Below are 25994 nucleotides of genomic sequence, written 5' to 3' on the forward strand. Positions count from 1 at the left end.
GTAGAGTTTTGCAAAAATAGCCAATAGTTACAAAAAATGTGCTTAAGCCATCAGAAAAAGCTGTAATATACTTTACTGGGTACACCTGTTCGGCTGCTTTTTTAAGCAAATTGGAACAATACTTGACCACTATGGAACGCCAGGACTGCCATAATGAATTAATTAAATACACCATTAAATAATTAATTAAATGTGGCAATAATTAATTAAAATTGGAATTAATTAATTAAATAAATAGTTATGACACATGTAATTAATTAATTATTGACACATTTAATTAATTATTTATGTATTTCACATTTTAATTAATTATTGACACATTTAATTAATTATTGACACATTTAATTAATTATTTAATGATATATTTATTTATTTCATTTTGGCAGTCCTGGCGCCTGGCTCTCGTCATGAAATAATTTTATCTGTCAGCCTCACCCATCAAACTCAGGAGGCGGGGTTAACGCTGCCCATGCAGCTTCTCTAACATTTGATTGGTTGCTGTGCAAAGTAAGTCAAAACAGGTCGATCCTAGAAAATCGATTGCTTGTGTAGACTTGGGGCAGCCAGTTATCCCAGAATGCAGATCAAATCACAGGCAGCAATGGTGGTGGTGTAGTTTTAAAATACCCCGTTTTTCTGTCACCAGCTACACTTTTAACAGTGTTTTAGCCGCGAATGTCGCGACGTATGTCTGGTCAGGTTGTCAACATAGAACATGTTTGCAAAAGTGCTCAGATGTTTTCAGAGATTTCACTAGCTCTGCTAACAGTTAGCATGCAGAGTGCACCGAGGGGGTTACGTTAACCGGTTTGTTTACATATTCCACTCTCCGTGTTCCACATGTTGCATTCGCAGATTCTCATTTTCACCGAACGATCGTCTCTTGTGTCCTGGTCTTGTGTCTCTGTGCTTCTGTAACATAAAGAACGAGCTGACATTTTTCTCACGAAACCAGCGATCAGCTCAGCAGACCCTCAGTTTACCTGCATGCATCCTCCTCCTCATCTGTCAGCTGTTTAACACCTGCTGCTAATTCAAGAAACACGCCTAGTTACCTGGTGATAGTCACAGTTTAACTGGGCAGCCGGTGCTCGATATAACGCAATGTCAGCGCATTTTTCTGCACAAGATAAGTAAATATAGTGTTTTCCCCGAGCGCAGAGCTGCTGGAGCTCGTTTCCTTACAGAGCACTTTATAGGCGAACAGCTTTATCAGCGGCTGATGTCCAATCACCGGCACACAGCTTTCAAACCTCAGCTGAGTTTTAGCTCTCAGTGGTTAAACGCTGGACTTCATTCACTCAGGTTCTGTCTGTCGGGTCACGTTTACTTCGCTGTTTTATTTACAACTGAGCAAATCGGTTTGGCTGAGGTTAAAGTTACGTTTCATAACTGCATAGTTTCACAGACGTTTAATGGTTCACTGGCACATGTGTTAGACTGAACTATCATCTAAATATCATCTGTTTTTTAATAGTTATTCAACTGTATTCTAAGCACCAGCTGTCTGTTAGAATGTGATTTTTTTTCTCTCTCTGTTGGCAGAGGTATAAAAATGCGCAGGAAAATCTGACGTGCATGGCGAACTTCACCGACGATATTTAGGGAGGAATAAACACACATCAAACATAAATGAACCATTTGCCTGTCTCCATAATTGAGAGCATTTTCTCTTCTTATGTCAACACTCTCTCTCTTTTTTTTTTTTTTTTTTTTTTTTTTGCTTTTTCGGTCATGTTATGTTTACCTGTCAAAGGCTTGTTACAAACTATGAAACACATTGTGCAGACTTCTGGATGTTAGAAGAAAACTAATACTGCTCATGAATGAGACTAAAGGCAGGAAGGTGTCCTTTAAAACTAAACATGTTAATAGGACCTCCCTGTTTATATCATAGTTTATGATATAGCATGTGTATTTCAGTAATAGCCTGCTGAGGCCACTATACGTGCTGGCCTCATATCAAATGTGAAGGCAGACTGAGTCTATGTTTGACGTTTTTTATATCTAATCTTCCTTTTCAAACATTTAAACAGCAGCGAGTCTGCAGCTGAGGGAACACAAATTCAAATTGTCGGAACAGGTTTGCTCGTTTCTTGGATTCATTTGGTGATTTATTAAATGTATAACTTTTATTCTAATCTGCTGCTGAGTCTCTTACACTTTTCTTTATGCTGTATATTTTCACGTCTCTGGAATAGTTGGCAGTTAGATAGTCAGCTGGGAAACTTTGTGTTAACTCATGGAGCTGAGGATATCGTGGACATGCTGACCTCGCTGCGTGGTGTACAGAGCGAGGTCAGCATGATTAATATTCACAATAAAAATATTAGCCGAACATCATGAAGTCTGTATGTGTTTCATAGTGTCGAACAACCTTTGTACAGTTAAAGCCAGCAGTTACTACATGACGGAAACACCAACGTTATCTCTTTTATGTGTTTATACACAGGTCACGCTGATTACTGAACAAAAACCCAAAGATCAGATGTTAAACAGATTTATTTGCTCTCTCTCCTCCTTAAACATGTTTTTAATGTTAGTTATAATTCAGAATTGGCGACTGAAACATGTAGGACACATAAGAACATCAGGAAATAAAACATCGATAAATATAACCTCAGTAAAAGAAGTCAGCGGGGGTTACTACAGCTGTGTACCGGGGCCTGCGCTTTGTCGGTGGGATTGCTTGCGAGGCGAGCGGGTCTATCCCACGCTTTGCCGTGAGACTGGGCAGACATCTCCGAAATCATCGAAACACTTTTGCAAAGAGGCTGTATCTTGACAAACCGACCAGACACATGAAGATTAAACCACTACATTCTCGGCTAAAAAAATATTAAAACGGTATTTGGTAACACACAAACAAGGTTTTTCAAAGCTCAGTTCTGTTAGCTTCCACATGCCGGTTGTTGTGTGCTAGAAACAATGGCCACCAGGCCAAAGCAATGGTTTTGACTCGATCAGCGTTAACCCCGCCCCCTGAGTTTGATGGGTGAGGCTGACAGATAAAATTATTTCATGATGAGAGCCAGGCGCCAGGACTGCCAAAATGAAATAAATAAATATATCATTAAATAATTAATTAAATGTGTCAATAATTAATGAAATGTGTCAATAATTAATTAAAATGTGAAATACATAAATAATTAATTAAATATGTCAATAATTAATTAATGAAATGTGTCAATAATTAATTAAAATGTGAAATACATAAATAATTAATTAAATGTGTCAATAATTAATTAATTAAATGTGTCAATAATTAATTAAAATGTGAAATACATAAATAATTAATTAAATGTGTCAATAATTAATTAATTACATGTGTCATAACTATTTATTTAATTAATTAATTCCAATTTTAATTAATTATTGCCACATTTAATTAATTATTTAATGCTGTATTTAATTAATTCATTATGGCAGTCCTGGCGTTCCATAGACCGCAAATTAAAACAAATTAAGGCACGTAAACATGGTCAGGACAATCTGCTGAACTTCAAACTGAGTATCAGAATGGGGAAGAAAGGTCATTTAACTGACTTTCCATGTGGCATGGTTGTTGTCAGATGAGCTGGCCTGTGTGTTTCAGAAACTCCTGGTTTGCTTGTATTTTCCCACATAACCATCTCTAGGGTTTACAGAGAATGGCCCATAGAAGATAACTTATCGAAAATGCCTTGTTGATGCCAAAAGTGAGAGGAAAATGATAAGTCTTCTGCAAACTGATAGGAAGGCAACAGTAAGTCAAATAACCACTCGTAGCTACCAAGGTAGAAGACCACATCAAACCTTCAAGCAGCAGAAGACCACACCAGGTCCTGTCAGCTAAGAACAGAAAATGTAGGTGCCAATTCACACAGGCTCCCAAAAACTTGACAGTAGTAGGAACAACATTGTCTGGTCTGATGAGGTTCGAGAAACTGAGATGACTGTAGCTTAGGAGTTAGAGCAGGCCATCTACTAATTTGACCCCTGGCTACTCAAAATCGCATGTGTGCCTAAGGGAAGGTACTACACCCCAAGCTCCTTCCCGATGTGTTCATGTGAGTATGAATGTGGCCAAACACTAGGTAGAAAGTGCTTTTGTAAAGTAGAAATGCATTATATAAGAATCCGTCTTTTCACCTTGATGAGTCCAAAGTTCAGCTCCAACATTAAGATTAGAGGGTCAGAATTTGGCACAAACATCTTCTGAATGTGGTTCCACCTGGACAACATGCCATGTCACAAAACTCTGATCATTTCCAATTGGTTCCATAAACATTATGGTGAGATGACTTTACTTAAATGGTCTCCATAATTTCAATACTATCCAGTACCTTTGGGATGTGGTGAATTGGGAGATTTACATGATGAATGTGCAGCCCAAAAGTATCTTCAGCAATGGTTATACCTTCATATCAACGTGGGCCAGTATTTCTGAGTAAAGTTTCCAGCACCTTGTTGAATCAAAGCCATGAAGAATTAAAGCAGTTCTGAAGGCAAAAAATAATTCAGTCCAGTACAAGTAAGATGTACCTAATAGAGTGTCAGATGAATGTATATTCAGGTACCTTATGTATTAAGACATATTCAATCAATGATACAGTCATTCAATAAGGCAGCAACTACTAATTATGTTAAAGTCCAAACTGCTAATTATATTCTTAATAAATTCATGTTAGGCAATCTTGTACCCATCAAATATTTATTATCTGTGCTTGAAAATAAATTTGAGTAAGTATGTAATTATCAAATTGCTTGCATATGGACTTTTTCCAAGTCTGCCTTTTTTCTACAGCATTTACTTCTACATGTAATTAAAGTCTTGCTGCTTTAGTAATAGAGTTTAATTTATTCCACCAGTCTCTATTATTAGATTTGATTCTGCTCTTAACTCAATGGACTGAAGCCATTTTGGAGCCTTAGGGCACAGAGACCATGAAAAACTACAACCAGGAAGCATCAATTAGTGAGTCCTCGGGGAGAGAGCTGAGGGCTTATGGTCAGAACCATTCCCATAAAATACTGACTACACCGAGACACACAAACGCAAACAACACAGATAACCAGCCAAGCATTCAGTAAGTTATTCCCTGCAATGACTCGAAACCTTTAATAAATACATATTTCATTCTTGTTTGTTAGTTTGATCGATACCTCGTCATTCTTCAACCTCTTTCTTCTTACTTCTTTTCTGTTTTCTTTAATTTTTCTGGCATTTTTCTTTTTGTCATTACTCATATTTAGTTTTCTTTTCATTGTCTAACAAGGGAAAAATCAAACGAAGAGTAAATGGGTGTGTAGGAACTTGAATATTAATATTTTCAAACCTAACCCACACAATATTCTCAATTAATAATTTGCCAGTACTGATTTTGACTGCTCTTTTGTTCCTGTGTGTTTTACTTGTTCCAGCAACAACAGCCAAGATCCCAGTGGATCACTGAACCATCAATCTAATCCCATCTTAACCACTCCTCAAAACAGCTTAATGATGACATTCGTGTCAAGATACTGCCTTTAAGGATATGTGTGTATGCTCCAAGTTTTTGTCATGTTGTGGGGACCTAACGCTTTTTTCTTTTTACAGATGGAGATGTGTTTTCTTAAACATGAATCATATCAGAAATCATCGCATTTACAAATAAAAACATATTTTTAATGTAATGCTTGTCCTCTGAAATTATAGTGTGTGTGTGTGTGTGTGTGTGTGTGTGTGTGTGTGTGTGTGTGTGTGTGTGTGTGTTTTGCTATCTTTCTGAGGACCAATGTTTGTCTCAAAACTATTATCACAAGGACATATCTGATAGGAGTACATGTGACAGATCTTCAAAACATTTGCATTTTTCATGTTAAGATTTTGCTTAATGGCTGGGGTTAAAGAAGGGCAAGAAAACGCATCATGTCAATGAGCGACCGCACAAAGATAGCAAAAACAGTGCACGTGTGTGTATTCCCAAGCGAGCGAGCACAACAGGGAAAGTTAAAATCACCCACACATCTGCTCAGTCAGTCAGATTACACAGAGTCATGCTAGAATAGAAGATTACAGTAACACAGCTCAGACAAGTCAGACAAGGGATTTCATCATTCACTTCAAAGCCCTAGAAAAGGGTTTTTGTTCCTTTCTTTCCAGACACTTTCTGACCACATCCCTGTCAGGCAATTGAAGTCAGCAAATCACTATTTTAATGTCACCTTATATATTTTACTATCCCATGAAAAAAAGGTTTCATTTCTTTAAAGTGATAAGTGGCAGAAAGTAGCTGGATGGATGTATGGATGGATATAATTTATTGGTACATTTATACTGTTCATTTTAAAAGTAATCTAAATGTGCAGAACGTCTTTACTGGTGTTGCATTAAAAACTATAGGGGCTGCTTGGCTGAAACCTATATTTTCTTTATTCATACACATGCTCCTAAACATATTTTACACTTCACAAGCATCTATTTTTAGTCGTAAACACGAATGAATCAAACTGGCCTTATGATCATTGCCTTCCTGCCATGTTTCCCATGCAATTAAGTTCTCCTCCTTCTTTCAGTAGCCTCATATGCTTTCTTTGATGGGAAAATAATGACTACAAGAAAAAAAAATGCTTGTTAACGACTGCTGGGTTCGGTCAGTTTGCTTCATAGCTGAAATCTTGACTCGAAATGGCTAGGCCAATATGGGGTTTTTTTGGTCCCAGTCTATCAGTTCATTGGTTATATTTGGCCCTTCTTCAAAATGTTATAAGACCTAAAAAAAAAAGCTAAAGTATAGCCAGAATTTCTGAACTAAGAAAGCGTCAATACAAATGTTACCAAAACACTAACTTTAAATCCAGCCCTGAAGCAAATCTTTTTCTCCTATGCTGTTGAGAAACAAGTTGAGACGCTGTCATATTGCTTCATACTTTAAATAAAGATGCTCTTTTGGCCTTTAAAAAATGTCAGCTCCGATAAACCCCGCGACCTTTCTCAGCTAAACGCCATAACTGCAGGGAAATGATGAGTTCACTGAGCGATAGAGATGTTATTGAGTGTGGAACTAAACTCCAATCAGCTCCAATCTCACAAGTAACAATTGATTAATTTTAGTTAAATACCAAAGGTAATGGTTTCTTAAAATATCTAATACTATGACATAGTAAATATTAGTTTTTTATTTTACCCCACAGGGCCTTCATTTCTGTTGGATCAAATTTGGTACATTTGCAGTTCAAAATGTTTGAAACATAACATCAGTGTCCCTGATTCACCATTATGAGGATGACTATTACGCAATTAATCACTTGCTAACAAAAATCAACTAACCAAATGTCATTAGTACAGAGGTTCAATAACAGTCAGATCGGGTAGGCCGTTCCTCCCAGTAACACCCCTGTAGGGGTGACAAAAAACATGAAAGCTGGGTAAGTCTGGACTAAAGGTGCATGGAAGCAACGCTCTCAATGACTGGGAAAAAAAACTGTTATACAAGAGGCAAAAAGCCTACCTCTGTTCTGGCACCAGCGTGGGGCCCCATTGACCCTGTCCTATGCAGGGTAAACTGGAGTCTTAATTTTGTTTTTCATCAAAGGGCTTGTCAGCTTTTTGTCTGACATCTCACCCTGATTCAATTTGTCTTAGGAGACTCTACCAGGAGCAAAGTGCTCCTGACAACATAGCTCCACATCACACCCATAGTTTACATAAATGCAGCTTGCTAATACAGCTTACTAGCCTCAGATGATAGCACTCTCACCCAAAACTCTGGGTCCAAAATCCAGCAGGAGCCAAAACACTAATACAGAGGCTTCAAAATGCATATCCAAAAACAATAGCTGACACCTAGAATATGTATAGACCAATATCCATTAAACACAATGAAGTGCATGTGACACAATAAGAAGAAAGATCAAAACAGTCTATTTGACTCAGATCCAGTAATCCTCACTGGATTAGTTCAGTCTTGACAACTGTAGTGAACTCCGGTAATGAAGGCGACGCTTTCAGAGATATAAGCAGGGAACACTAAAACATAACACAGGGTCCACAGCTGTGACTTTATGCTGCAGATATACCAAAACTCTTTTGTGTTCATAATGCAGATAAGTATTTACCTGTGAAAATGTTTATTTTCTTTATTTAGTCCTTCAAAATACACCTGAATCATTCCATAACAAATCTGAAAAAAGCTCCCACTTGACATTTATCATAAATTAATTACATGAAAAATTAAAAGCAGTTTCCAAGAAGAAAAACTTTTTTTTCTAAGAGTCACAAATACAGCAGTGTGTTACATACCAATGAAGAGGATGGGGAAGGTGATGAAGAGCAGGAAGACATGAGGAACCAGGTTGAGAGCATCCACGAAGCACGGATTATTCAGCACGCCATTTTTCACACTGTAGGCAGTGCTGTTGTTGCCACAAAATGACAAGGCCCTGCCGCCATCCAACTGCTCCATATGAGTCCTGAGTCAGTCTGGAAAAATAAGGCCCCAAATCAGCCAACACATCGCAAACCACACTAAACTAAAGACAACTGAGATAATTTTTATAAAAAATAATCATTTTATGTAATCTTGCAGCAGCAGCAGCTTTGAAGTTCAGACATTTCTGTGGCCTGACACACAAAGTGCACACACACTCTCGGTGCTACACTCAGGCTTCTGAGAGGCATGAGAGCTATTTCAGGGACACCGTCCAGTTATGTGCCGGCCGGCTTATGGTGGCTTAATGTTAAGTGAATATTAAGAGTTGGAAAAGCCTCATCCTAGATCTCATGATGCCGTTGTTACTTCTGTAATTGATTAATACGCAGAGCCAATAACCCCAGGCTCTGCGATTCAAATCTGTGACATGAATGCCCTCCTTCTTTACATTGGGTTAGGGTTAAAATTGTGACCTCACTAGCACATCTTCAACATCGTCAGAATGTTTTTAAATGCACTCGACTTTACTCGTGACATCATAAAGATCCAAGAATAGAACAAAAGAGAAAAAGAAAAGTCTGCAGCCTACGACAGAGTATTAGGGCCACATTAGGAAAAAATGTATTACTGTTCATTTTACTGAAACTATTTAACCAGCTGTTTTATTATATTTTATGGTATCATTGCATCTGTCCTTTGCCAGCTATTTCATTTTGTGGGAATCCAGCCAAGTCTTCCAGGTTTTAGGGTTTTTCCTTCAGACCAGATGCCGATGTCTGCCCCATCTCTTTAACGTCCTTATACTTATCACAACAACATAAATAATTCTTTATTACTAAAACTGATTTTGAAGCACAATTTCACTAATTCATCTACACAAGGCTTCTTGTAGAGGGTGTAACAGCAGGGGCAGCTGTTTAACTTGAAACAACAACTCCCCAAATTTCAACTTTATTTACAAAGGTTTGGCTTTATGTGAAGTGTGTTGTTTTAGCGTTGACTCTAACTAAACATGTCTTTTTTCCCTTTTTTAAAATTAGTTCTGTAACAAAATCAGATATGATATGCCTCAAACACAAGGAGGAAAAATGTGAAAAATATCAGTAGATTATTAAACACCTCCCAACAGATGACAGTATGCAGTATGCTAAGCTAATAGCTAATATTTATACTTGGTAATAAATCCAAATACTCACCAGATATTAAAGTAAACAGTTTTTTGTTTTTTTTATTAAAGAGCATATCTCTATCTTATGTAGAAATGGCAGCAGTGCCCAGGGCTGATAATAAAGCCAATGCCAAAAACTGCAGTTCCTCTAGTGACCACTTGAGGCTGCCTCTAAAAGTGAGTCAACACCCAAATGCTCCCATGTTGAATGATCAAACTACAACAGAAAACTACGGTGGCCCGGAGAGGCCAAACGGACTGCAACTTCAGAAAACACTTGCAAAAAGAAAAATGCTGCAATATAGGGGTGTGACCCCTTTCTAGCTCTCTGCTAGACCTTGTCCGCTAATTCTACTCAGTAACTTGGATATTGTGATTGTGCTGCTGAAGCAGTTTTTAATGGGACTAACTGAACAGTAATTATGGCTTGCTGTCAGGTACAACTCATCCAAGAATTTTGTGCTTAAGTTTTTGTGAGTGAAAAACAAATATTTTATTCAAATCTTTTACTTAGCATGAATTAGCAGTTATGTGCTCTGGGTTTTGCACCTGTAGAGTTGGATGCACCTTGATACCCAAGCATGCCAGTAGCTAGTGCCCCTCTGTGTGCACTTCCAATCACTTATTCTACTTCATTATCACTTCTGACTTCAGAAAACTAGCATGACACCTGGCAAAATGCTAATGTTGAGGCCTAAATATTAGAGGTGCAACGATACTCGTATCGATATTGAGCCGTTCGATACAGTGCTTCGGTTCGGTACGCATATGTATCGAACAATACAACATTTTTTATTTATTTTATCAACTTTTCTTCTGACGATGCTGTCTGTGTTGAGCGCTCAGTGGATCTGCGTTCGACTACTCTGCCTAGGCTGCACTGTCGAGTGCAGATCCACTGAGCGCAGTGCAAGCTAGCAAGACAGAAGCTAAGCCCTGCTCTTGAAGCTCGTTGCAACATGGCAACTACCTCAACGCTACCCAAAATTGAACCTCCCCCACCCTCATTCAGATCTGGCGTTTGGAACTATCTTGGTTTTCATGTGACGTATGACCCTGATGGTAAGCGTGTCATGGACAAAAGTAAAACAGTATGTCAGATATGCCACGCAATGCTCAATTTGTGGGAACTAGTACTTTAGCGCAGTTAGCTTGTTAACGTGTTGACGCCATCCAGCCCCAAGCACGGGGCGATCCGCGGTAACTTGTTAACGGAGATTTGCCGCGTTATGGCGTTAATGTCATTTTAACAAGATTAACGCTGACAGCACTAGTGGGAACGCAACGAATATGACTGCACATTTACGCCGACATCATCCTAGTGCAAAGACAAGTGGAAGCAGACAAAAACAACAAGCACGCATGCTACAAACTTTACCCGAGTCATTTAGACAGCCGTTAGCACATGATTCTTCTTATGGGGACCTGATATGTTTAATATGCTGCTGAGAATATAGCCCAGAAGAAGCGTATAGTATAGCTTTTATTTTGGAAAGAGCCATTTCTCTGTAATAAACTCTCTTTTCCAAAGATGAGTGATTTCTCGATTAGATAGATTAAATTTTTTTACTGTGTTGTTTCAGCAACATTAAATTTAAAAAACTGTACTTTTGAGTTAAAATATATATTTATAATTTTAATAAATGATAAATTAAAAAGGCATGAACATTTTTTTTTGTATCAAAAAAATATCGAACCAAACCGAACCGTGAATTTTGTGTATCGTTGCACCCCTACTAAATATGCAAAGGCTAGTTACTGAATCACTACATGGCGGTATACGTTCAACTTTTATATGCAGCCACTACACAGCATTCTGTTGCCTTATTGCTGAGAAATTATCACTGTGTGACTTACAGGAGAAGAAGTGTATCGTTTCAAGCAGTTTCACCTCAAATTTCTGCCTACTGTTAACTTCTTTACTTATTTATTTATTACCGTATTACTTTCCCTTTTACTACCATCACAGAAGGATGTAATTAATGTACGTGCATCATTTCACCTGGAAGTACAAGTAAGTTAACCTTGAACACCTGCATTACACTATACAGCCCAGTACTTAAACTACATGTGGATAATTCAGGAACCTAATTTAGAGTTGTTTAAATTGAAGCAACTTAATAAGAAAACTACAATGGTAGTAATAAAACCAAGTGTCTTACCTCAGAGTAAAGTAATAAGCCTTATCAACACCGTCTCATTCAGAATGCTTGAATTAAAAAAAAAAAAGCAAATAAAAACAAAAACAAGGAAAACAGACAAAGGAAAGAAAAAAGAAAGGAAGAAAGGAGGGAGAGGAACAGAAACAAAATACGGTGAGAGTTGGAGAGGGAAAAAGTTGATTATTTTTAGCTCCGCAAGAGATTCAGCTGCTCCACTCACTGCTGCCTGTCTGTGTGGATGGTGTCAGCTTACATCATGTATGAAGAAGCGCTTCCATCCAAGTCTTTCAAAATAAAACCTTTGTATTTGCAAATAAAGTGAGTACTGTTGATGTGCTTACACTGAATTACTCACAATCCACAGTTAAATATAGAAAAATGCTAATTGTCTCTCATTGCAAATTTCCATAATGTGGCTCCTGATGCAGAACAGGTTTCTACTAATTGGAGTAAGAAAGCAGTTTCTTTAGATAGAATAAACAAGAACTATGTAAGAACCAGTCCATATAATAATTTAGTGGTTTTGAAAAATATAATACGAAGATCAACATTTATAATATCTATAATTACATTTATCTATACCTTAGTTTATAGTTCATCTTTTTGGCAACTTAGTTCAATTTAAAATACGAGTTCATGTTGACTAGAACTGTACTAGTACACAAAAAGAACAACTGCAGAATTTACGATATTTACTGTTTAGTTTGTTTGTTTTTTAAGCACAGCACATGTGACACAAAATCTTAAAGTCAACAATGTAGATTCAACACTTTACACCCCATTTTTTAAAACACCTTGTACAATGCAGGAATAACATGAAGTAATACTAAAACCAGCATATTGAGGCAGTTAAATATTTAAATACTATATATGCTTTGAATACAGACATCTCGTTCGTTCTCTGCACATGTATAATGTCATCATGTGTACGCATGCTAAATGCATTCACCTAATCTGTTACACGTTACACCAAAATGTCCTTGTATCATTTTCACTCATTATTTTAAATTGTTTGTGTTCATTTTCACTACTCATATTCTTGATCCCACATTACATTTGTCTCCTTTTTTGCCCTTCAGCCTGTGTCGTATGCTCAGCAGTTTCTATAAACTGAAAATCCCTATAGTTTAAAAGAAAAAAAGGAGTTTTATTTTGAAGGTTCAAATCTCATAAAAATCAGTAAAACTCTGTATATTCAGACAGCTTGATACAAAGTCACCTCCTATCAGATTTCCAAACTTGTACCAGTTTAAGGGTGAGAAGGAGGTTTATTATAGGCTTCCTCAACAGCCTGCTGACATGTCAAGAGCAAAGTGGATTTATAAACATGCAGTTAAAGAAATATCGCTTAATCTGGCATATCTACTTTTATCATGTGTAGTACTTTTATTTAAACCTCTACAGCACAAACAATCTGTCTGTATGATTGTATGAATATATTAACCTCTGTTGGAAAATCAAACATTTTTAGGTAAATCACACAGATGCGTAAAGTCATTATATTAATATTTTATTTAACTAGAATTATTTGATATTATATTTATAAATAGAGTAAATATAATGCTATTTTAATTAACAAGGTGAAATATGACACTATCCTTAAGGGACCTCAACCTGCTCTGATGTTTTGGCATGTGCACATTTATAATGATGGACACTTTAAACTCTTTAATCTGATTTCGTGTGGTTGCACACACAGCAGCTTGATATGGGAGATCATCCCTAAAACCTGAGTGAATCCTAGAGCCTGCAGGGTACACACGTGAAACTGCTAGCATTAAAACAGAAACCGGGACCTTTGATGCGGTCAGCGGGCGCACTGAAGAGAGCACATTATCGACTGTATTGTCTTTCATTCATGCAAGCTGCTGCACTCAGAAGGACGAGGTTCAATTCTTGCATGCATAAAAAAAATATGATGGATGGATGGAGGGAAGACCAATCGGGTTTATTTTCACGTGTTATTCAGCGTCCTTCATTGTGATTCAGTCCTGCCACGCATTAATATCAACAAACCTCCATTCAGAAATCAAACAGTTGGAAGACTTTCAACACGCGGACCAGTAAAAACAGACATATTATAAAGATGTGTGATTTTTCTAAACCAATGTGATCCAATCTAATATTCGGCAAGAATAACTGAAATAATAAGAAGATGTAAATTTATAAATCCTTAAACTTTTTAAACTGTACCGCTTGTGATCGACCCAGCCTCCTTCCACGACCAGCAGCAAAACGCTTTTTTTCTTCTGAATTGTGTGTGCACGGTGCATTACACGGTGCCGAAATGAAGACTCGCATCTCAAAGACTCCGATATTTTACACTGTTTATTTTGAAGCTACGCGCCAGCAGTAAGAGCCAAATCGACTCAAACTGGAGGAATGCTCAATGAAGTCTGGCTCTCTCACGTCAACAGAGCACCATCTCTTAACGTCCTCAGTTAAGACGTCGTGTTACGGCACACTGAGGATGCTGTCGCCTGGTTGCGAATGACAGAAGGATAAAGAAGGAGAGCTCACCCCAGCACTTACCCGACCTTTGACGCAGGTTTACGGGTCACGGCGTCTCTTCCGCAGTCTTTATCCCTGTTCGAGGTGTCTTATGGTTGCGGTTTATACTGAAGGCACGGTGACAGGAAATGCCTATATATTACGACCACTATCGTGTCCGCTCAGAAGCCGTTATGGCGCTCGTGCGGCACAAATGATACGCACGCACTCTCAGATATGATGGTTGTCTTTTTTTTCTTTTTTTTCCGGAATAGTTCATGGACATGATAGAAGGATAAATTTAGGTCAAACTAAAGCCAAATCAGGATTAAATCGGCCTTTTTCAGAGATGCTGTTTGTAAACTGGCAAATTAGGAGTATGTTTCAAATGAAATAAAGGAATTTCCCCCCCAGGTTAATATGAGAGAAGACTATTTTAACTTATGTGTGGTTGGTAATATAAGAGCCATAACAGTGTCTCAATGTTGGTAGAGTTTTCAAATTTTTTTTTCCCATTAATTTTATTTTGAAAAGTGTAAGCGCTATTTTCGGCACAGTGCAGCGGGAGGGAGCTTTCCAATCTGATTGTACCTCTCACCTAACGGAAGACTCGTGCTCAGTGCTTTATATTTTTATAAAGTTAAAAAAAAAACAGTTATGAAGGTAATTTGTAGAAAAGGAACACCTCCAAATTTGGAGGCCTTCCAAATTTCTTTTTTCTTGACAAGTCCTGACAGTCTAGATTACTGCTCCAAAAGTATCAATTTAACTATGTAAAAACTGATAATTCAGCTGTACAGATCAAGGATCGCTGACTTAACTTAATTCAATTCACATTAATTTTTAAAGTGCCAAACCACATCAACAGTCACCTTAAGGTGTTTTATATTATAAAGTAATGACCCTACAATAAAACAAAGAAACCCCCAACAATCAGATAACTCCCGGCCCAAGAGCAAGCATTTGGTGACAGTGGGAAGGAAAAACTCCCCTATAACAGGAAGAAATCTCCTGCAGAACCAGAGGGAGGACAAAACGGGGGTGTCGAAATTCATAGGCTGCATCCTCCCGAGGCCGCATGTGTAGGCAGATTACATGATGTAATCGATGTGTGATGTAGACTCCTCCGAATGCAGCCAACAAATGTGTCCTCCTTTTCCCCAAATTTGAAGGATGCGTCGGGTGTATCCTTGGTGGCCCACCATATCCCAGAATTCACAGTAAGGCCCAGCCAATTCCAGTTTCCAACAATGGCGGCCGCTACTTAGTTTTAATATTACTCTTATTACTCTTTCTGGGTCACAAAATAAACTTTTGTGATATTTTCAGGTGTGTAAACTTCAAATATCTGCTCGGTTTTTCAAGATATCACACATTTGCAAAAGTGCTCCGACATTTTTGGAGATGTCTGTTACCCAACAACTCGATAGCTAGCCGGGGCGATAACAGCGAACTCCCAGCACATCGTTTTCAACCCCCGTAGTCTTTCTCTACTCAGGTTAAATATGATATATAAGTCACTTAGATAATTTAAAAATGTTATTGTTTGGCTTTTTTCAGTGTTTTATTTGTGAGTAAATCGGTTTGGCTGAGATTAAAGTAATAGTATAGTATATAGTTTCACATAGCTCAATAAATGTCAAACTAATTAAACAGAAGTGTGAGATGATTGAGAATTTACGCCAGTGTCCTGTTATATTTTAGATAGAAAGGCCGAGTTTATTAAACTCCACTAAGACAGCTGGTGATGTAAAACTGAAGGCTAGACGTCCAATTTCACAGCTGCTCATTTCCGGCCTACCCAGCCTTCTGAAGACCAGGGCCACGTAGACCACGAAGGCCGGGTCCTCAGAAGGATACAGCCTATGAATTTGGTCACCCCTAAAGACAAACTCTGGAAGAGAGTCAGAGATTAATAACAACTGATGATAATTGACTGGACTCTGTATTTTGAGTCCTCGGTTTTATGGTTCAAGTCAGCAAGTTTAGTTAGTGGACAGTATCCATCCAAGACTGTGGACGCCTTCTCCAAGACGGACTGGTGTCAAGGCACCACTCATGTTCAGCATCCAGAATCTCTGCAAGACCCCAGTCAGCAGGACTCAGAGATCCAGAATCGTCTCAGATGGTGTGAAGGGGGAGGTGTTCAAGGTGAGGCTCACTGATCGATCAGGTGTTCCAGCTTGTTGCTGGGGATGTTCAAGACATGAACAGCCTTACCAACCTCCACAGCATGGGCCTGACCCGTGCAAGGATGCTGTTCCATGGTCAAGAAGTAGCAGGTCATTACTGCTGAATATGAAGCCAACCAATGGCTACCTTCTGTGCCTTTTCTGGGTGGGTTTCTCAAAGAAGCACACCAACGAGCTCAGAAAAACAACCTGCGCCTAGTGCAGCAGGTCCACTAAATCTACAAGATGATCAGTCAATGGTCAGTCAATGACCTCAAGAAAGCAGTCAACAAGGAAACGAAGAAGGTCTTCTCATGTATCTGTCCTCTGCATGATGTGCCCATCCGCAAGTTCAAAACCGCATTCCACATGCTCTGGCTGTACAAATAAGCACAGTTGAATAGAAGTAGTGGGGGGAAAACCCCTGCTTCTCCCTTTCTGATGATTTTTTGTTTTAATCAATCAATACTCCATCCATCCATCCATTCGCTTCCGCTTATCCTTTTCAGGGTCGCGGGGGGCGCTGGAGCCTATCCCAGCTGTCATAGGGCGAGAGGCGGGGTACACCCTGGACAGGTCGCCAGTCTGTCGCAGGGCCAACACACAGGGACAGACAACCATTCGCACTCACATATTCACACCTAATGGCAATTTGGATTTTCCAATTAACCTATCCCCACTAACTGCATGTTTTTGGACGGTGGGAGGAAGCCGAAGTACCCGGAGGGAACCCACGCAAACACGGGGAGAACATGCAAACTCCACACAGAAAGACCCCGGCCTGATGGTGGAATTGAACTCAGGATCTTCTTGCTGTGCGGCAACAGTGCTAACCACCGTGCCACCGTGCTTCAATCAATACTGTCAAGTCTTATTTAATTCAGTATGATGTTGATTCTGGAACATATGTTCCAGTTTAGCATAACAAGGATCTATAATAGAGTCACAGCTTTGGATAGTGACTAAAGGAATAAGATTACAAAAGAATAAAACATGAGGAACTTTAATATGCATAAGAAGCTCTGCAAAGCAGCAGCTAAAATTGATACATTATGGAGACGTTCCATTATTAGAGGATTTCTAGAGCATTAATTAGATTTGAAACATACTGAGGACATTTAATAATGTTTCATCTGGCCTGGGAAAGCCTCAGGATAACCACAGGAAGAAGTAGAAAGAAGCACTGGGGAGCGTTACTTACAGACTTCCCGCTCAAAACACAGTCAGTCTATAAATCAAAAACATATAATGTTTTGTATCTATTGCCTTCATTCAGTCTACGCCTCGAGATAAAAACAGAAAAATGCATTTAGTGTTTTTATCAAAGAAGATAGGAAGAAGGGATCTTCTCTTTCTATTCCCTTAGGAAGAATAACATATTGAAGCACAAGCAAAGTAATTACTCAGACTTTTCCACCCATGAGAGGACCCAACCTCCAGGGCTGGGGAGAGTGGTCTGGAGACCCCTGTAGTGCTGGGATATGTTCTTACAAAGGTTACAGATCCTCAACACGGAGCCTGGGACTCCATTTGCTTTTGTGTCCCAGCTGAGAGGCCACAGCCTGGGGGCAGCAGCCAAACCAGACGTGTGTGTGGGAGGATTTGTCAACAGGGACACCGTGAGCTATCAGTGGGTCTGAGAGTGTCCTTACTGCATGGCTAGGCGACGTGTGAGGAGATTCTCATCCACCAGTGTTTCCCAAGAAAGTGACCAGGGGATTGATTTGACCTGTGCCCTGTAAACACACACACACACACACACTCACATTTACATCACTTCAGTACCAAGCATTCCCATATCAAGTACTTTAATATTCGTAATCCTAAATCAAAGTCATCACAGTGAAATTTTTATGATTTTCCTTTTTCATTTGAGTTTGAGTCCCCAGAACAGATGTAAGGGCTCTGCTTTGTGTGTGCATGTACGCACACAACGGTTAACACACAAACACACACACACAAAATGCCATAACTCCATGACTTATTTTTTAAACTCCCCCATGGTTTCACTCCCACTCACCCCCTCTTCCTCTGTTCTCACATACTCACAAACCATTAGAAGAAAAAAACCCAAACAGATGTTCAACTTTGACCTCTGACCCTTGTGTCACCAAAAGAGGAAGTAGCACTTGTGACCCACAGTGACACCCCAGAAAGGCAGATGATGGAGAGAGGATGGGGATTAAAGCACAACTGAGATTCAAATGTGTGTATTTATTTTAACTGTGTGTGTGTGTGTGTGTGTGTGTGTGTGTGTGTGTGTGTGTGTGTGTGTGTGTGTGTGTGGTTTACAGCGTGAGAAAACTCTTTCTTGAGGGAAGTGTTTGACCAACAAGATGCTCCAGAGCAGGAAACGGGGACTGATCCCCTCTGCGGGACACACACACAGATTTATACCAGCATCCTTTATAAGGACGCTTTTTGTCATAATTAAGTATTTAACCCCTGACATTAAGCCTTGTGACCCTGACTCTAACATCAGGAACATCAGTCTTTGTTAGCTGACAGCTGTTTAGCTGTTCAGTTTTGAGCTTTTTATGGTTATGTGAGATTCCAGCTGCTGATGTTCTGCATGCTTCTCACATCTTCTATGCATTATTTTTTCCTCACTCCTGCACGATCACCTGCTCTCTCCTAATAATTTTCACCGGCTTCTGATTGTCTCCTCACATGTTTGACTCAGTTCTCTTAAATCTTCTCTGAAATTCCACCTGCTTCCCACAGGTGTGTATTTGGATCCTCATTCTGTTTGTCAATTCATCTTACAGGTTATAATTTGATTTCAGTTCTTTTGCACATTGTTCAATTCAGTTCAATTGAACTCAATTAAATCAGTAAGTAAAATGTATTTATATAGCATTTTTTACACATAAAGATCACAAACTGCTTCACATGCAGACTGGAATAGGCAGGGATCAATCTGCTGATCTTCTGATTGGTAGATGATCTACTTTACCTCCAGAGCCACAGCCACCCCAACATGTAAGATATGGGTCTTTGTATCTGTAATATGAAGTGAGCTCAACATTATCCAGATTATCTTTTCCTTATCTGACTTCACTTGCCCTATCCTCACTAGTCAGACTAAATGAAACCTAGCTTACACATCCACGCTGATCTTTGAGTATAGTCCAGTCCAAAGTGTTTTTCAATCACATCCAGTCCTCTCATGTCACATCCTGTTTTAAAGGACCTAATACTCAGTTTGAGCCTTTACAGAAAGACTTAACTGACAAATTATTAATTTTAATATACACTCGGTGCAGTGTGAGGACACTTTTATAAAAACAACACATTTAGCAGACGAAATCCACTGAAAACGTCCAGTTTCTTAAAAACAAATGTAATCTTACTCTGCAAAACAGTCTAAGCGTCCAAATAAATATCTTTGTTCTTGAAAAATTTTCTCTTTTCCAAATATGTGATCACTTTATTATTACACAAGTATTATTCTTCGTAACCTACACCTAAATCTTCTTTTTTGTTCCCGTGATCGAGTAGTCAAGTCCTCAGCATGCCATTAATACACACATATATACACAGAGATGGGGTATTAGTCTGTGCTGCCACCTTTTGGGAACTTGCTGACTGTTGCTGATGGCTGCTGCAGCAACAAAGCAATTAATCAAACTTCAAACTGAAGCCACCAGCCAGAAGATGACAGCGCATTATTTTCTCTGACACTTGAAGGTTATCTGAAAGACAGCAGAGATAGCAGTCACCAGGAAACGCTGATTGCACATTCAAAACTTTTGCATTGGATCGTTCTGCTTGGTGAAGCCTGTTATTCGACAGCAGCCAGCCGTTAAAAGTCTCTAATGAAAGGACGCCAATCTGAGCACAACGTTATTCCTGCAGATTAAAGGAAATTAGTTCTTTTATTTTTTAATCATTACGACAAACAGATGAGACAGAGACAGAGGCTTGATGAGACAGGACAAAAAGAGAGAGAAGTGTTTGACAGCTTCTTTGCTGCTGAAAAATCCTGATGATCCAAACTGCCAGAAACATCAGAAATGCACTGAAAGTAAAACTCTCAATTTACTCATCTACTTACTTTATGCTTCAGTCAAAACTAATTTGGGTTGTCACAACTGATTTGCATCAAAATCTTTACGTTTCTCCTTTTCTAATGCGGGTACAGGTGTGTCTATATGACTGGAGACCTTCACCTTACCTTCCCTTACCTACTGTGTCAGCGCTGTCAGGGCTGCTTCATTTATGTAACCAGTTTAATATTTACTTTGTTTAATATTTACTGACATTAAAAATGCCTTCAACCTTTGAAGCTTTTCACTCAGAACTGAGAAAGAACATCAGGAAGTTATTTTTTCATCATTATTTATTTGAATTAAATTACATTTATTTTTTAATACAATACAATACAATACAATTCAATACAATACACTTTATTTATAGAGCACATTTAAAAACCAACGGTATACCAAAGTGCCTCACATAAAAGACAGAAACTAAAACATAAATATGAAATACTATAGCCTCCAGACTACCAGGAAAAAAAATGTTGTCCAATCAAAAAAAAATTTAATCCCCCAATGTTTGTAAGGTAATTAGAAAACTGAAATAATTTTTTGGGAAAAAAAAGTTTACATTTTTTAGATATCACATGTCCACTGCAGAGGACATTGGAAGGCCAAACATGTAAAAATAAACTTTGATGGCAAATATTTGCTTCAACTCTTCACCAAGGAGAAGTTTGAACTCAAGGAACTGTAGTGGTTTGGTTTCTTCCCCCAAAACTGCAAGTCACTGCTATACTGAAGCCACGAGTTGGTGATTGCCAGATCAAAAAGTAGAGAACTGCACATACTGTCGATTTATGAGTGCGAGAGACCATCCTGTAGAAACTCAACATTCGGCAGCAAGGTCCACGTCACCTATATTGGTAGTGTACTCAGTGGACTTGGCACATGGACAAACCTTTTGTTTTTCTTAGACCATCTTGTGCGTCTGTCCTGAGGTTGATTGCCATTGGCAGAGGATGCCATGACAACTGGCTTGTTGTCCAACCACTTAATGACAGCAAGTTCAGGTCTGAGTACCATCTCTGATGCTCCTCCTTCTTTCTTCTTCAAGGGCTTATTCCCTATGATCTTCTTCATCAGACAACTCAAGATCTGAGTTTCCCTCATCAAACTGCAATAAATTTCTTTTTTCTTCTAAAAAGGACTCCTTTTCTGGTCATTTAAAAAAAGAGAACAAAATGGAGGAAATGACTACAAATGTCCACTACGGAGGACATTTTTAAACACTTCAATACTATACTAAAATGAAGTTAGAATTAAGCATACTATGTTTTAATGTGTTATTAAGAGACTTTAAAATATGTTAACAACATTTATAGCTAAAAATTGCTCAATAAGAAGTTTTATGCACTTACTTTTCTTCTTCCCATAAAATGTGCTTGCAGCGATGGCCGCCATGTTCCTTAATGAAAAAACTAAAGTTCCCAAAGCTCCACCCCTTCACATTTGGTATCATTGGAAAGTCCTAAATGTCCTCTGTAGATACCCAAAGGAGGCAATTCTGTAGTATGCAGTGCATGGGAGATATTCAGGTTTAGAAAGGTGTTCTACAGAGGACAAATTTGCATTGCTGGTAGTCAGGAGGATAGGACCATAACAAAGCCCCAAGTATGCTAACAGGTCAGTGTCACTAATACACAGGAATAGCATAAACTGCATATCAAGAAAAACATGTTAAAAGCACAAAGCCATAAAAGATATGTATAAAAGGTAAAATAGAGTAAGTCTAGGAATCAGATGCAGGCATTAACAAGCAGGAAAGGCAAGGTTAAACAAATCCGGTGCATTGACTGAAGCATAAAGTAAGTAGATGAGTAAATTGAGAGTTTTACTTTCAGTGCATTAAGCATTTTTTCCCAATAAGTTCAAAGAAAGTAAAATGAATGATTCTTCAATCATTACAGCAGCAAATGAGGCGAGAAACATAAGTAACAAAGAATTCAAAATAGTTTAGACAATTTTATTTATTTTAGAGCATTTTAAGTTTGACTGATTAACAAATAGTTTCAGCAGAATGTGTGAGAAATGCAGTTACTTTACAAAAGAATAATATGAAGCAGGCTTTGAGTATAAAGTGTTTACTTACAAATGATTAACAACTACTGAGCCATGAACCGGCCCATAGGTGCAAATCCCACGGGTGGTATCCATAGGCAACCACAAGCACCTGTCTGTAGACACTGTGGTCACATCACTATTCAACAGACTGTGAAGTTCTGGCAGCAAATCATTACACAGGTCAGTCTTGCAGTTGTATGAGATGCAATTTGGGTTATGCATGAAAAAAATGAGGGTAAAATGAAATTTTATGTTCTGTTAAATGTTCTCTGTAAACCTTTACTGTCACTTTATTGTTAATGGCAGGTGACTCATGTGTTTTTCTCTCCTGTTGCCTGTTTTACAGATCCTACATGACCAACAGGAGGCGTCCTTGCCTTAGTTTAATAAACTGAACATCAGCAGAAAGACCCCAGCTGTATGTTTCATCATGTCCGTGCTCTCCATTGCCCATTATAAGGCTGTTCATTTAGTTCAGATATAAAAAAGCTATTTCCTCCTGGAAATGGCAACAGATGCTGGGCATTTAGAGCAGGAAATATGCAAGTAGGATGAGACGCAGGATTCATTATTATTATTGATCTCACAGCTGGTTTACAGAGGCTAAAAATTTGAGTGATTCTCATGCTTTAATAAAAACTATCCATTTGGAACATTAATTACAGGGTTGAATATGGTCTCCTGCCATACACGTGGTGCTTTGCAGAGTGATTTACTACATCAGTGAGTCTATAGGAGGTATAACTGCAGGTCCTGAGGTATTACTTTCTTGTCTGTGGCTATAAACAGACAGTAAACACCTTAGTGAGGACAGGTGGAACTTTATAAGTGTTTCTTACAAGCTCTACCACTTGTACACAGTACAGCTTCAACTTTTACTTCTTTTTCTATGTGGTTCATCACTATGGGTCATCGTAGCAGGGACACGAGGGAGGAGGATTTATTTTTAAGTTTTATGAGCAAGGTGATTGTTATTGTTTATTAGAAGAGAAAATACATTCATTTAAGTAGCATGACAACTGACATTTGAAAAAGCATAAGCTCTCACTAATGAATGTTGTCCACTGTAAATGTGTCCTGTCATTTTCAAGAATTAAGAAAAATATAAATAACATACAAACGGCTTAAGAAACCTTTTTCATTGTTACTTAAGTGACGTGTCATATCTGGTTACATATCGCATTATTTATTTCACGTAAAATTAATACTGACAATATTTTTCACCATAAATAGCTGAACTTGTCAGAATTTTTTCATAACTGCACGCAAATCATTGTCATCAACCAGTTTAAACCAGTTTAAGAGTAAATAGGCTTGTACCTCCTCTAGTGCAACTGTGTTAGTTTGAAATTTTAGGACATTATGGCACAATGAAAAAAATTGTAAATATCATATTAAGAGTTTTTATTTCAGCTGTAATAAACAAAGACAATTCAACAATACAAGAACTATAAAACATATTTTTAGGGAAAAAAAATTTTCATATTCTCTCATGTTAAAAAAATTGTGTTGATAAAAATTGATATTCATAAGTTTTAAAATCTTTGTAAAGCTTTAGTGGAGTCTTTCCAGATGTGCAAGCTACCAATTCCATGGGCACTGCAGCCCCAATACCATCAGAGAGGCAGGACTTAAAAAACAAGCCGGGTGGTCCTTCTCTTTGGGAATAGAGCACAAATGTTTCAAACTGAAAATTCTCTGACCTCAGAAGAGCTTTCCACTTTCAGTCCATTTTAAATGAGCTTTAGCCCAAAGAAGACAGCAGCATGACTGGATCATGTTCATATATGGCTTCCTCTTTGTATGATAGAGCTTTTGTGCTCACAAACAGGGATTTCTGGAGGTGTTCCTGAGCCCATTCAGTGCTTTCCATCACAGAGCCAGGTCTGTTTTTAATGTGGTGCTGCCTGAGGGCCCAAAGATCACAGGCATCCAGAACTGACTGATGGCTTTGTCCCTTGCGCACAGAGATTTCTCCAGATTTTCAGTCTTTTGATCATATTTTGTGGGGCAGATGATGAGATATTCAACCTCTGTCCATCATCTGAGAAACTCTGTCTCTCTAAAATCCTCCCAGTCACATTACTGACCATTTGCCACGTTAAACTACTTTTCCAGCCTTCTGTTGCCCGGGTTCCAAATTTTCTGAGACCTTAAATGGAATTCAGATCGAGCTGATATTTTTCTTAAAATATTCTTAAAATAATATTTCTTTTACTCAGTTGAAACTTTTGATGTGTTTTCTGTTTTCTATTGTGAATTAAACATATGAGATTTGCACATCACTGCATTGTGTGTTTTATTTACATGTCACACAGCATCCCGACTTTGTGTTTGTATGTGGCCGACATGAAAGCCACTGGATTCCTCTACAGCTTGTTCTTGTGTTGTAAGAACCAATAGTATAAACTTACGAGAAAGCTTGCTGTGCGTTTTCATTTTAATTTCCATTTTTTCTTCTTTCTACACTGTTGTTGTGTCATGCTGATTTAGGCCCAGGGGCCAGAGAGTTCATTTTCATATTTTCTATTTGAAAATAAATAAATAAAGAAGCAGCAAAAGCAACACCCCTCTGTTTTGCTCTTTATTTTCTGCTCGACGAGTGCCTTGGAACACCTTCCTTTTGATTTATGGCTTCGCTGTGTTTATCCTGCGTAGCTCAAAGGACAGGTCACAGATGAAAGCACTATCCACATATACTCTAATATCATACGTGCGGCTATTTATTTCCACAGGAAACGCTGTTGAGAGCGTGACTCGTTACTCACCAAAACCTGCGGCAGCCTTGGGCAAAAGCCAGACAAAACGTTCTGCATTCACACCAGCACGCAGTGTTCAGGTCAGGCTTCACCAAGGACAGAAGGGCGCTGGGAGAAGAGATTAGGGAGCTGGGTACTCATAACAAAGCCTCGTTCTCTCTCAGAGTCAGAGAACTGCAATGGCCAAGAATCACATCTAGTCCTTGAGTGGTGATACTGCAGGCCGGCTGTCACCCAGCTCTAATATGTTGGCCATAAAGCAGCCACTACGACCTTCTCTGGAAAGTGAGAAAAAACAGAGAAAACAAACCCAGCTTCATGTTTAAAATTCCAGCTTGTTGTAAATATTCTTTCTTTGCCGGAGGCATAAAACGCCTCCAATGGGGAGCAATTCAAAGAGAGAAAACATGGCAGGGCTGGATGGAGGCTTTACACTGGGTTTTATGTCCGGTTGTGATGGCGAACAGATCCTGCAGGAGGTACAGAGGTTTCCTGACAATTTTATGTTTGTATATCAGCAGGAGAAATTTAATGGTAGCAGCACTGATTCACACACTACTATCATACCTGCCTTATAAAAGTTTTAGTGATGGTGAAACAAAGTTATGTGTAATGAAAACAGAGAAGAGGACACGATAAAAATACAAAATTCAAACTGACAGCAGTCATTTCCATCAAACTTGGCTGATGATTTTATTAAAAATCAAATTCAAATTAGATAAAGCTTCTAAATAATTTCCCATAAGA

General features: G+C 38.5%; 1 protein-coding gene across 6 annotated transcripts in view; it reads right to left on the reverse strand.

Moving 5' to 3' along the window:
* abcc9 (ATP-binding cassette, sub-family C (CFTR/MRP), member 9) overlaps positions 1 to 14411 on the reverse strand; it is an 85177-nt gene extending 70766 nt beyond the window's left edge. For 3 of the 6 annotated variants that reach the window (XM_086269697.1, XM_086269699.1, XM_086269698.1), the window contains exons 1-2: positions 11724 to 11962; positions 8264 to 8443 (exon numbers count right to left, since the gene is read on the reverse strand). In XM_086269697.1, coding sequence (XP_086125823.1) covers positions 8264 to 8426 — 163 coding nt within the window. In that variant the 5' untranslated portion in view covers positions 8427 to 8443; positions 11724 to 11962. Of the gene's footprint in view, positions 1 to 8263; positions 8444 to 11723; positions 11979 to 14255 lie in introns of those variants that run through there. The other 3 variants (XR_015125797.1, XR_015125798.1, XR_015125799.1) reach the window with 3 other exon arrangements.
* Between the last annotated feature and the right edge of the window lie 11583 nt (positions 14412 to 25994).

Source organism: Aulonocara sp. 'chitande type north' Nkhata Bay, linkage group LG17, assembly GCF_057382095.1.
Source record: "Aulonocara sp. 'chitande type north' Nkhata Bay isolate Kocher_YH1m ecotype deep benthic linkage group LG17, A_spYH_male_GT1.1, whole genome shotgun sequence".
NCBI classification, from domain to species: Eukaryota; Metazoa; Chordata; class Actinopteri; order Cichliformes; family Cichlidae; genus Aulonocara; species Aulonocara sp. 'chitande type north' Nkhata Bay.